Genomic DNA, 11,589 nt, shown 5'->3' on the forward strand with positions numbered 1-11,589 from the left:
GTTGTGGTTCGGTCCATACCAGAGACGACCAATAGATGTCTTTCTCGAATCGATGTTTCTCTCTCTCCTCCCCTTCCCCTCTCTCTAAATCAAAGAGCATGTACTCCCGAGAGAATAAAAATAATAATAACAACTCACCTTGCAGGGCCGCCCTGGGGCTGCCATCGTTTGGACTGCCATTGGCGTAATGCTCAGACGTTGGCAGCTCCGGAATTGGAGAGACTTGGTAGGGGGGCACATACTGAAGTAGGATTAGTTGAGCGGGGAGCAGGGAAGCTTGAAAGTAGGTGTGCAGAACACTGACTCTACGGAAGGCAGAAAATAATGCAGAAGCTGACGGAATCGAAGGGGGCCCTTGGCTGGATCCTGAGCCTGACCCTTGGCCCTGCCCTGACTTCCACCCCCTGACACCAGGGCAGCCAGTAGCCTGCTGCCCTCCGGCCACGGCTCAGTGTGTTCCCCACACTGCTGAGAAGGGCTATGTCTTGGTACCCAGGGAAGGTAGCGCCTCCACTGGAAATGTGTCAAGAGTCCCCACTCTGCCACCCCCACCCCCCACCACTGCAAGCGCAGGGAGAAGTTTAGCAGGGAGGGGAGCGTGCAGGTCCACCCCTTAGCTCCTTCTAGAACATGGCCACTGCCGTTCCCCCTCTGCCATCATCGAATTTCCCTCTCCAGCATCATTCCCCTCACAGGCAAAAACTGCTGTGAGAGTCTAGTGTTCAAAGAGATCCTCTCCTGACCCCACTTCCCTCCCCAGCTCTTTTATTCAACTCCCCTGGTGAGTGAAATTCCTCGAAGGAGTTATCTGTGGCCCTGTCTGGACTTGCTTTCCCCCATTCTCTCTTGAACCCACTCCAGTCAGGCTCTTGTTCCCCAGTCCTTTGAATGAATTCCCTCCTCTCAACTTCTCAGATAACCACTAGTTATCAAATCAGTAGTGTTTTCTCCACTCTCCGCCGACCCCACTTAGGAGCACTGCAAGTGCGCACCCTCTTCCCCTGGCTTCCTGCCTCCTCCTGCCTCCTCTGCCTCCCAGCCTGGCCACCAGGTTTGTGCTGAGACCCCACCCTGTTCTGTGGCTTTCAATCTCGCCTACAGGCTGAGGGCCCTGACCCCCCCCCCCCCACAAGAACTCCAGACTCCTAGTAGCCAACCCCTGTCCAATCTATACTGGGCTGTCTACTGGATACCTCGAATCATCATGTCCCAATTTAAACTTGTGATTTTCTCACCTCCCTCACTCCTCCCTTACCTCAGTAAATGGCACCACCACCATTCGTCATCCTGGCCCAGTAAAAACCATGAAGTTATCCTTCCCGTCCCTTCTCTGTCATGCTTCAGATTCTGCAAAGGCCACCTTCGGGATATATCCCGCCTCTGATCCCTGCTGCTGCTGGTGTTGCCGCCATCATCTCGTGCCTGGAAACCCCAATAGTCTCCTCACGCCTCTCTGCTGCTGCCCTTGTCCACTCTGTAGCTGTCTCCTTGAAGCAGACAAAGTGGTATTTTTAAAGCACAAATTATACCACATCACTCTTAACTTCTGGTGTTCCTAAAATGTTGCACCTAAAATAAAACGAAAACCCTGAAGATGTGCAGGCCGTTAATAAATTGGTTCAAACTCCCACGACTCTCCTCCTCACTCACTCAAACACGTCAAGCACATCACTGCCTCAGGACCTTCCACTTGAAATGCCCCCCCTCCCCCACCAGATATCTCAACAACAGGCTCGCTCACTTGGCTCAGGTCTGTCTGCTAAGAGGTTGCCTGGAAGGGGCCTTCCCTGATCAGGTTATCTAAAACGGCGGCCCCCAAACCTCACCCGCATCATGCACTATCCCTTGTCCTGCTTTATTTTCCTCCATGGCACTCACTTCCATCCAACATTATATTCGGTGTTGGTTTCTTCACTGCCCTTTGTCCCCATTGGAACGTCGGCGTCAGGGGAGCAGGGTCTCCTTTGTCTTGTCTACCATCCCACACAGTGAGGGTGAAGGAAGAATTGAGAAAGTGAAACAGCAAATGAGCAAAGACAGGAAGGACAGCCTGGGGGTCCTGGCAACCCCGCAGCAAAGAGGACCCCAGCAGCCACTTCCTTGGGCCTGTTGTGCAAGGTTCAGGTCTAGATGAAGCCACCAGAGCTCACAGCACAGGCAGCCCCTGGGCAGAAAGAGGCCCTGGGCTAGGACACAGTGCCCCCTGGTGGCCAGGACACTTGCAGCTCCAGGGCAAGGCTCCCAAAGTCCTGGGGGGTTCCAAAGACTTTCTCTTCCAGCCTGGTTGCAACCTCAGAACAACTGCCATGAAACAAAGAGGCTTAGATTTTTACTACAGGAAAGCATGCCTGGCTGGGTACCCAGAGTCCTGGGTTCTACTTCTAGCCATGTCCCTGACTCTGTGGGTGCCCTGCAGTATGAGCTGGGATTTGTTCAGTTGGCAGAAATCCCAGGTAAGGCCTGGCTTGCACTGTGGAGCCGAGGGGTCCCTGCTGCAGCCACCTTTTAAAAACATTTTTTTAGGCCTGGCTGGTTGTAGCTCAGTGGATTGAGCGAGGGCCTGCGAATCAAAGGATTGCAGTTCGATTTCCAGTCAGGGCACAAGCCTGGGTTGCAGGCCAGTTCCCATCAGGGGATGCACAAGAGACAACCATACATTGGTATTTCTCTCCCTCTCTCCTTCCCTTTCCCTCTAAAGATAAATAAATCAAATCTTTAAAAAAAAATAAAAATAAAAACATTAAAAAAATTTTTAAATTTATTTGTTTTGGAGAGAGGGAAAGAAACACCAATGTGTGGTTGCCTCTCACACACCCCCTACTGGGGACCTGGCCCACAACCCAGGCATGTGCCCTGACTGGGAATCAAACCGACCTTTGTTTTGTGCTCAATCCACAGAGCCACACCAGCCAGGGCTTGCTGCAGCACCCTTAATGGGATCCTCCCCTCAGCTTGCTTTATAGCAGGCAGCCGGATTGCTCAGGAGAACACATTATTATCAGAAGGTGCATCCATAAGTGGAGCTGAACTCTTCCCTAGGCCCCAGCCACAGCTTCAGTGTCCTTCCAGCCTGCCCCCGTGGCCACAGACACCCTGGGACAGCATTGCACAGAGCACCTGCCCCTCAACCTCCCTTTGTACATGACATTTGGAGATGCATTTTAGACACCCAGAGTCTAGCGCCCAGTTGCACTCTTAAATCTGGAGCTCCTGGAAGAGGTCGGCGGTGAGAATGTGCCTTCGCTCTGTGGGTCACAGAGACGGGATTGGCTCACGTAGGACTGCGGTTTCTCAACCCTGGACACACACTGCAGTCGCCCGGAGAACTGAGGAAATGGCCTGCCAGACTGAAGCCCCAGCCCCTGGGTGTGGGCCCCGGCACTGGCATTTCTCAAAGACTCACAGGGGACTCCACATGCAGCCAGGGTGGAGCTACACCAGGCTGGAGTTCAGAGCCCCAGGCAGAACTTGGGCGGAGGGGGATGGTGTGTCCAGGGGGGTTGTCAAGTACAGCTGAGAAGTTGGGAGGGTTCAAGTCACAAAAAGAGTCCAGGTTGCTTTTTGGGGGGTGGAACATGGAGGTTGGTGGCCCCAATAAAAGCCATGGAATGGAATGGTGAACACCCCTGGGAGGCTGGAGCCGGTGGAAAGGAGAATGGGAGGTGAGAGAGTGGAAATGAGAGGATATCGATTCTTTTGAAGACTTTTTTGGGGGGAAGAGGAAGAGAGAAGTAGGGAGGTGCTGAAGGAGAATTTGAAGTCAAGGAAAGGTTTTGTTTACAGATTTGTGGCTGGGAATGATGATGATAAAAATGATGGGGTTAATCCATGGGTTGAGGAGAGAAGGGACAGCTCTGAACCATCTGCCAAACTGTGAGGCGAGAGGAGCCAGGGCCGAAGCACACGTCTTGGGAATAGGAAGTACGTCAGGAAGGAGCAGGTGCAGATGCTGGTGCACTTGTAGGTGAGGTGGTGGTTGGTGGAGAGTGTTTACCTCTTTTTTTAGAGAGAAGGAAGGGAGGGAGAAAGAGTAAGAGAGAAACGTCAGTGTGTGGTTGCCTCGACACACCCCCAACTCGGGACCTGGTTCCACAACCCAGGCAAGTGCCCTGAGTGGGAATTGAACTGGCAACGTTTCTGTTTGCAGGCCCCGGTTGCGGCCTCAATCCACTGAGCCACACCAGTCAAGGCTAAATAAACACCTCTTTAAAAAATAGATTTTATTTATTTATTTTTGGAGAAAAGGAAAGGGAAGGAGAAAGAGAAAGAAACACCAATGTGTGTGTGGTCTCTCACGTGCCCCCTACTGGGGACCTGGCCTGCAACCCAGGCATGTGCCCTGACTGGGAATCAAACCTGTGACCCTTTGATTCGCAGGCCAGCACTCAATGCACTGAGCCATACCACCCAGGGCTAAACACTTAAAAAATTTTTTTTATAACTCAATTACAGTTGACATTCAATGTTATATCGGCTTAGGTGTGTGGAAGGTGCTCACTTCTGCTGGGTATCTGCAAGGTAAGAATGGGCAGGGAGTGAGGGGGAGAAGGTGTGAAGGTCTCGGTGAGGACAAGCTGGCCACTCTGGGACGCAGGCTCTCCGGGCAGCATGGAGAGCCTGCCTGTGTGAGGTTTGAGGTCACTCTGGTAAAAACAGTGCAGTTGGCCTGGCTACAGAGTATCTCTGGCTGTGGGAAGCTGCCAGGTGCAGAGGAGAGTTGGGTCTGCCCGAGGCCCAAGGCTTTGCTGGACAAGTAAGACAGAAGGAGAGAGGAGTGCGAGGGGGTGGAGTGCAGATCTAACTGGGACGAGGACAGAAGGGTGGACAGCAGCCATGCAGAGAATGACAGAAGGGTCACTCCAGTTCTGGGCAGCTGGGGAGGAGGCGCATTGCCACATTAGAGGAAGTGGGCCGGAAGGAGGGAAGGAGGTGGCCAGAGGCAGATGCGTGGAAATAGGATTGTGTCACCCTGAAGTGACGATGGAGCATCACTGTTGTGAAGACAAAGTTCAGGATGTGCCAAGGGTGTGGGAAGCTGAGGCAGAGCTGTGGTCAGGGGCCAGGAGGCCAGTTCCTCAGGGCATGCTTCTCATGTGCTGAGGCCCCGAGGGTGGTGACAGGAAATAGCATGAGGCGGGGGGCCGGTAAGGAAGGCACTGAAGTCTTCATGAGACATGCTTACCTCCCTCTGGGTCAAGGCTCCTGGGACACAGCAATGTCACCAGTGCCTGGCACACAGTAGGCACATGATAAAACACACAGAAAAGAATGAAAGAACGTATGCCTACTGTGTCATCTGACCTTGAGCCCGGACAGTTGAGGACACTGAGGCCAGGCTTCCCCAGACTGTCTACGCACTTGTGCGTCTCAGCAGGAGCAGGGTTTTCAGGTGTGGACACATGCTGAGTCCCTCCCACCAGCCCCTGCAGCCTCCCCCAGCACTGTCTCCTCAGCTCAGACCCCTCCAGTCTCCAGCTGGGGGGGTCCCTCAAATCTGGCCACCACATTGCTCCTTCCAGGCTCCAAATGTCCCTCTGCAGAGGGGAGACCAGGACGGTCGCAGGACAGTTGGGCTTGTCGTGCTTGGGCACTAACTCCCCTCAGCACGCTCTTCCCCTCTCCCCTGTGCCTGGCATGCCCACCCTGGGCCCGGATGCCCTAGGGCTCACTGCCCGCCTTGTATGGGCCTGCTTGCCCTCCACGATCCAATCAGAAGGCGCCTCCCTCCTTCTCTGCCCAGCTGTCTGACTCTGCACATGGAGCCCTGGTTGTCTGCATCCTGCACGCCTGCCGGAGTGGACCAGAGACCACTGGGAGCAGAGGTCAGGTCCAGGCCATCCATGTCCCCAGAACCCAGCAGAAGGCACTGGTGTCTGCTGCAACACATGTGAGGCAGGGTCTGTGTGCAGACCAGGCAGGGAGCTGGAGGCTTTATTCTCAGCGGACCTGTACACTGGGGGCTGGCAGGGCTCTGGGAGGCCTCCTCACAACACCTGTCTTGTCCCTAAGGCCAGAGTGGATGCAGGGCCGTGTCCCCAGATGTCCATCATTTGCTCGCCCCCCTTGTCCCATGCTAGGCCATAGCTGGCGGACACTCAGGGCCGGTCACAGGGGGCTGGGCCCTTCCTCCGCTCTCGGCTCAGCAGTGTCACCAGCTTGGCCTTGAAGCCTGCTTGAGTACCATGGCGGCCGGAGACCCCAGCCTCGTCACCATTGTCACCAAGCTCCAGCTCCAGCAGCCGCCTGTACTGCGCCTCCATGCTGCTGTCATGGGCTGGGCTGGGCCAGCCCAGGTCCTCGCTGTTGTGGTAGATGGGACTATCCGGGGAACTGCAGGCGCTGGGGCCCCCCTCCTTCGCAGGGGCCCCCAAGTCGGGCGGTGCAGGGCCGGCTTCCAGCGCACACAGATTCTCGTAGAGGTGCTCTGCGGGGACAATGGGCCCACTGGCCCGCTTGCACACGGCAGCGTACAGCACGGTCTCCACAGGCAGTGGGGGCAGGCTCTGTGGCCCAGGCTCAGCCAGGCGCACCCGACGGGAGCTACAAGGCTCAGGCCCCAGCGGCAACTCCCGAAGCTCCCCAGGGGGGTCCAGGGAGGGTAGGGAGGTGGCCCGAGGCAGAGGGCAGGGCCGGGGCCCCACAAGCTCAGGCAGTTGCTCCTTCCGGCGAGCGATGGCTGCAGCCACAATCCCACACAGGTCTCGAGCTTGGGGGCTGCTGAAGGCGAAGAGGCCCTCGCCCGAGTCACAGCGGCGACCAGCTTCGAAGGAGAACACATCCTGGTCATGGGTGACACAGGTGAGTCAGTGGCCAAGGGGTCCCCTGCTTCCCAGGATCTTCTGGAGCCCCAAGGGCAGGCCCAGTGTCTCACCTTGTCAGAACCAAACTTTCGCAGGAAGTGGTAGGGCCAGGTGTAGAGGGCCTGCGGGCTGGCCGGCTCACTCAGCTGGATGGCATCTTGGCTCAACAGCAGGACATAGGACCCCTTCAGCTGGCAGCGGGTAGCTGCCTCTGTCCTCTGCACCACCACTGGAAACTTGTCCACTGCAAGCAGAGGGCGAGGCCTCCATGGTCTCCCGGAGGTCCCAGCCCTGGGCGTGGTGGCACTGAGGCTTGCCCTGCACCTCCCGACTCACCTTCCTGCAAGGAGGAGTAGATGGCATTCTCTTCCATGGGGACCAGGCCCCGCTTGGGAGCCTCTGCCTCACCTGCTCCGGTGGAACAATCCCCTGTGGCCTGAGGAATGAGGTCAAGGTCACAGATGACAATCCTCCCACACCTCTTCCTGCACCCTTTTTGTGGGGAGAGATGTCACCTGGGAACTCTGACAAGCAAATGCATTCGGGGACCGGGTAGAAGTGCCAGCTCTGTCCCGACACTATGCACAACCCTGGGTACCCCTTTGAGCCTGTCCGGCTCCCCTGCAACCCTTGCGCCCCCTCCCCAGGGTGTAGTGAGAGCCGTAGTAAAGCAGGGACACACAGGGAGGGCCCCTCGCCTGGTACTGGGCCTGGGACCAGGCCAGCCTGTGTGTGTCCCCATATAGCTTGGAGCAATGAAGGGGCAGGAGCTTCAGGGGTGGGACGAGTCAACTGGCCACCCACTCCTGGATCCACACTAGCCCTCCCTGCCCCGAGTGCCCTCACGCCCTTCAGCCAACGCTCAGCACCTCCACCATCACTGCCCTGGCCCACGGGAGCATGGCCAGGGCCAAACCAGCAGCTTCCTCACTGGTCTCTTTTCTCCTGTTGATTTGTTTTTTCTTTTCTTTTTAAAAAAAGTTTAAAAAACCTGGCTGGTGCAGCTCAGTGGATTGAGTGCAAGCCCATAAACCAGAGTTGCTGGTTCGATTCCCAGTCAGGGCACATGCCTGGGTTGCAGGCCAGGTCCCCAGTGAGGAGCACAGGAGAGGCAACCACACACTCATGTGTCTCTCCCTCTCTTTCTCCTTCTCTTCCCTCCTCTTTAAAAATAAAATCTTTTAAAATTATTTAAATAAAAAATTTTCAATTAGAAAATTAAATACACAATGTAAAATTGACCATTTTAAAGTGTACAATTCAACGATTTTTTTTTTAGTAAAGTCACAAGAATGTGCAACCATCACCTTTAACTAGTTCCAGAACTGTCCATCTCTCCACGTGGAAACCCAGACCACTCCCTCCTGCCTCCAGCCCCTAGGGGGACACCAGCCTGCTTCCCGTTGCTGTGGGTTCGCTCACTCTGGGTATGTCATGGAAATGGAACCCTCCACTGGGTGGCCTTTTGTGGCCGGAGTCTCTCACTTGCGCGGTGCATCCGCGGCGCATGCGTGGCGCAGCATCTCAGCAGCATGCTCCTTTCTAGACCGAACAAGGCCCCACGGCGTGGACAGACCACCTCTGGCTTATCCATCGTCAGCTATCAGACCCTCGCACTGTTTGGCCCTCTTGGCCATTGGAAACTGCTCCGAATGCTCCTGCACTATTTTGTTGAAACGCGTGTTTCAGTTCTCCTGGGATTGCTGGGTCGTGCCTCAACTCTCCCTCGGACCGAGGAGCAGCCAGACTCACTCGCTTTTTGTCCATCACAGATCCGGCTGAGCTCAAGGACTCAGCCCCGTAGCTCCAACTGCAAAGGCCTCCCCCCTCGGAATAAAACCCCAGCTCTACCTGTGGCCCATGGTGGTTTCCAGCCGCCCCCTCCAAACCCTACGGCCTCGGCCTCCTCCTGGGCCCGCCCACTCCTTGTCCTCCGGCCAATCCAAACCGCTCCCTGCCTGGCGGGGGTGGGGGGAGGGGGTTGGGGGCGGTGGCCTTTGCTCACTGCTCCTCCCCCTCTGTTCAGGACCTCTGGGGCCGCAGTGTCCGAGGCTTGCCCCTCAGTTGTGTGCCTGCTGGGTTGTCCTTGAGGACTCGGGCCTACTGACCCCTCCTGAGAGGCCTTCTTGGACCATTCCGCCTAATGTACCCTGGTTCATCCCTGGTCCCACCCAGCCTCTCGCTTTCTCTGTAGCATGTATGGCCATCCGAGATTTGTTCTGTGGTTTCTGGGCTGCGCCTCAGGCTCCCAGGTGGGTGGCAGGCGTTTGCTGAGTGGCAGGATATGAGTGAGTATGGAACGAACTAGGCAGTACCCCTAGATGCCCTGCCCACTCGCCCTGTGCTCACCGGGAAGGCCAGCTGGCAGATAGGGCCCATCCATGCCTGGCGGTGCTGCGCGGCCAGCAGGTGGCTTCGTTCGGTGGTGGTGAGCAGGAAGGCCCCAGTGTCCCGGGGGCAGCTCTCACAGTCGACTGGCAGCACTGACACGCAGTCAGCCAGGCGGATGACCCGCGGCTCTCCCCGTCGGTTTGGACCTGCAGGCCGGTCACCCGCTGGCCCCAAGCCACCATCCCGGACCTCCCAGCTTTCCAGCCGTGCCACACCTGATGGGCCCCCTGCATACAGAAGACCCCACACCTTCCGCCAGGACTTCTGTGGGAGATGAGGATGGGGGTGAAGACTTTCACCGCAGCGGGGCTCAGCAGGTGCCACTTAGCACTCACTCTTGGCCGCCCAGTCCGGCCTCTGCCGCCCCAGACCCTCGGGGGCTCAGAGGAGGCCCCCACAGCCAGCCAGCCCAGCAGGGGCAAGAGTGCCCCGCCCCACCCTCTCCTGACTGGCACCCCCATAAGCACTGGTGTCCTGGGCTCTCAAAGGGTCAGGACAACGTGAGGTTGGGCTTCTACTGGATAATGTCTGTAAAGGACCCAGTGGCTGGAACAGACCACCTGACACTGCTGTTGTGTTGGTGCCCCTCCCCACCAAAGGTCACTTGGGCCACAGGACTAGGGCTGTGGTGGGAGGAAGGCCTTATTCTCTCTATGGCAAGGAAGGAAACATGCAAATAGCGTCAAGCAAAGGAAACAGACGGTTTATCTGCCTGGGCAGCAGCTGCAGCTGAGCCTCAGGGGTGCAGGGCTGGCCACCGAGGAGAAGCGACCCCCCCCCCCCCACCATGTCCCATGACAAGCAGGGAGGGGCTGGGCCTCTTCTGCAGAGCAGGGCTGCTTGAGGGAGGCTTCCCCAGCTCAACCACTGGCTCTCCGTGGGTGGAAGGCTGTTCTGTGAGCTGGCCTCCCAGCTCGGCTCTGCCCCCAGGTTTGGGTCCTTGGACCCTCCCCACTTACAGCTTCCCCATCCCTGAGGCTGGGCTCCCCAAGGTGCATGGAGGATCTGCCTGCCTGCCCAGGTGGAGGATAGGGCTCTGTCCACCCCCTGTACCTGAGTTAGATGCCCCCCCCCCCATTCCCATCCTCATTCTCCCAGGGGGGCTGCCTGAGGCTGGGGTGCAGGCCCAGCAGTTACCCTGGGCAGCCCAGGTCCCCACCTTGCCAAACTTGACATGTTGCTGGTAGAGGACGCCGTCCTTGATGGGGGTCTCTGGAGACTCCATGGCTGCGGTGGGCCCCTGGGCCACCACCCCGAGGGCCTGAGGAGACTGGCGACAGGCTGAGGGGAACTCCTCACACTTCCCCTTCTGGCCACTTCCCCTCCCTCTCTCCAGAGAGGCAGCTGCATGGCTGGGGGAGGGGAGCCCCTTGTTCTGTAGCGGAGTTAGGAGAGGAGGTGGGGGCATCCCCTATTTCTTCCTTAGGGCTCCTGCTGGCCAAGGTACCTACCCAGGCCTGAGGGGCCTCAGACCATCTGAGGAAAGGTGACTGGTGCCTGCACCTGGGCCAGGTGGGTGTGAGCATCTGACCTGCAGGCTGGCTCCTCAGTTCCAGACTTTGACCTTTCCTGTTCCCCCCAGGGGTCGCCTGGGCACCCAGGGCCCTGGCATCCCCACAGCAGGACTGGCAAACTTCTTTTCAACTTGCAGCTCTGGTTGGTGGCTTGTTCTTACCTCAGAGTACTTTCAACACTCGCTCTCTTCATTCTCACAGCCCTGCCCAGGGCCAGCCTGTGCATCTCCCCTGGGAACGGCTGCTGTACCTGGGCCCACTCTCCTCTCCACTGCTCCTGGGTCTAGCCCGGGCTCCTCAGCCCGGCACTCAGGGTGTTGAGTCCTGACCCCAGCCCAAGCCCTCCAAGTCATTCCTCACCACGGTGCTCCCTGGGCACCAGTGGCCTCTTCCTGGGGTAGGTAGCCCCACCCCTGTGAGTACGTGGAACACCCAGAGTGGGTCCCCAGAGACTCATAGGCTCTTTTTAAGCTCTGCTTCTTGCTAGGGGCCCATTTTTCTTGCCTCGCCTGGCTGGAGACCAGTGTCACGACTCTGCATTTTGGAAATGGATCTGAATTCTAGAACCAAACTCATGTTACCCACTCAGTACCACCGCTGGAATGAAATGTGTAAACAGGCAGAGGAATATGGGGGTCACGTATGGAGGGTGTAGTTTCTCAGGCAGGAAATCCTTTCTAAGGGCCTGCTGCACCTGGCTTTGTGCCCAACACAGACCAGATGGGGCCGAGTTGCGGCCTCACACCAGACCTTTGCACGCTGCCACTTCAAAGATGAGGAAATCAAGGCTCAGGAACATTAAGTAACCTTCCCCAGGCCACACACCAAGTAACAAACACGGCTTAAGCAACTGCTGTCCTGCTGGGATAAGCATGTGGCCTCGC

The 11,589-nt window shown here is 57.2% G+C and overlaps 1 protein-coding gene across 2 annotated transcripts; it reads right to left on the reverse strand.

Moving 5' to 3' along the window:
• Positions 1–5,898: 5,898 nt before the first annotated feature.
• On the reverse strand, positions 5,899–11,086 carry DOK3 (docking protein 3). Of its 2 annotated transcripts, none has more exons than XM_037126439.2 (5): positions 10,351–11,086; positions 9,150–9,455; positions 7,137–7,236; positions 6,872–7,044; positions 5,899–6,760 (listed from the first exon to the last, which is right to left on the reverse strand). In XM_037126439.2, the coding sequence occupies exons 1-5, from the start codon at positions 10,597–10,599 to the stop codon at positions 6,149–6,151; spliced, it is 1,440 nt and encodes a 479-aa protein (XP_036982334.2). In that variant the 5' UTR covers positions 10,600–11,086; the 3' UTR covers positions 5,899–6,148. The 2 variants fall into 2 exon arrangements, with proteins under 2 accessions (XP_036982334.2, XP_036982333.2); XM_037126438.2 differs by having other exon boundaries at positions 5,899–6,779; positions 10,351–11,085.
• Between the last annotated feature and the right edge of the window lie 503 nt (positions 11,087–11,589).

Source organism: Artibeus jamaicensis, unplaced genomic scaffold (assembly GCF_021234435.1).
Source record: "Artibeus jamaicensis isolate MK-2021 breed Jamaican fruit bat unplaced genomic scaffold, CSHL_Jam_final contig_1085, whole genome shotgun sequence".
NCBI classification, from domain to species: Eukaryota; Metazoa; Chordata; class Mammalia; order Chiroptera; family Phyllostomidae; genus Artibeus; species Artibeus jamaicensis.

Coding starts and splice junctions, on each gene's coding strand:
- DOK3 (XM_037126438.2), bottom strand. CDS start 10,599: ATGCCCCCACCTCCTCTCCTAACTCCGCTACAGAACAAGGGGCTCCCC. Junction 9,456..10,350: donor AACATGTCAAGTTTGGCAAG/GTGGGGACCTGG, acceptor CATCTCCCACAG/AAGTCCTGGCGGAAGGTGTG. Junction 6,780..6,871: donor GAAAGTTTGGTTCTGACAAG/GTGAGACACTGG, acceptor ACCCATGACCAG/GATGTGTTCTCCTTCGAAGC.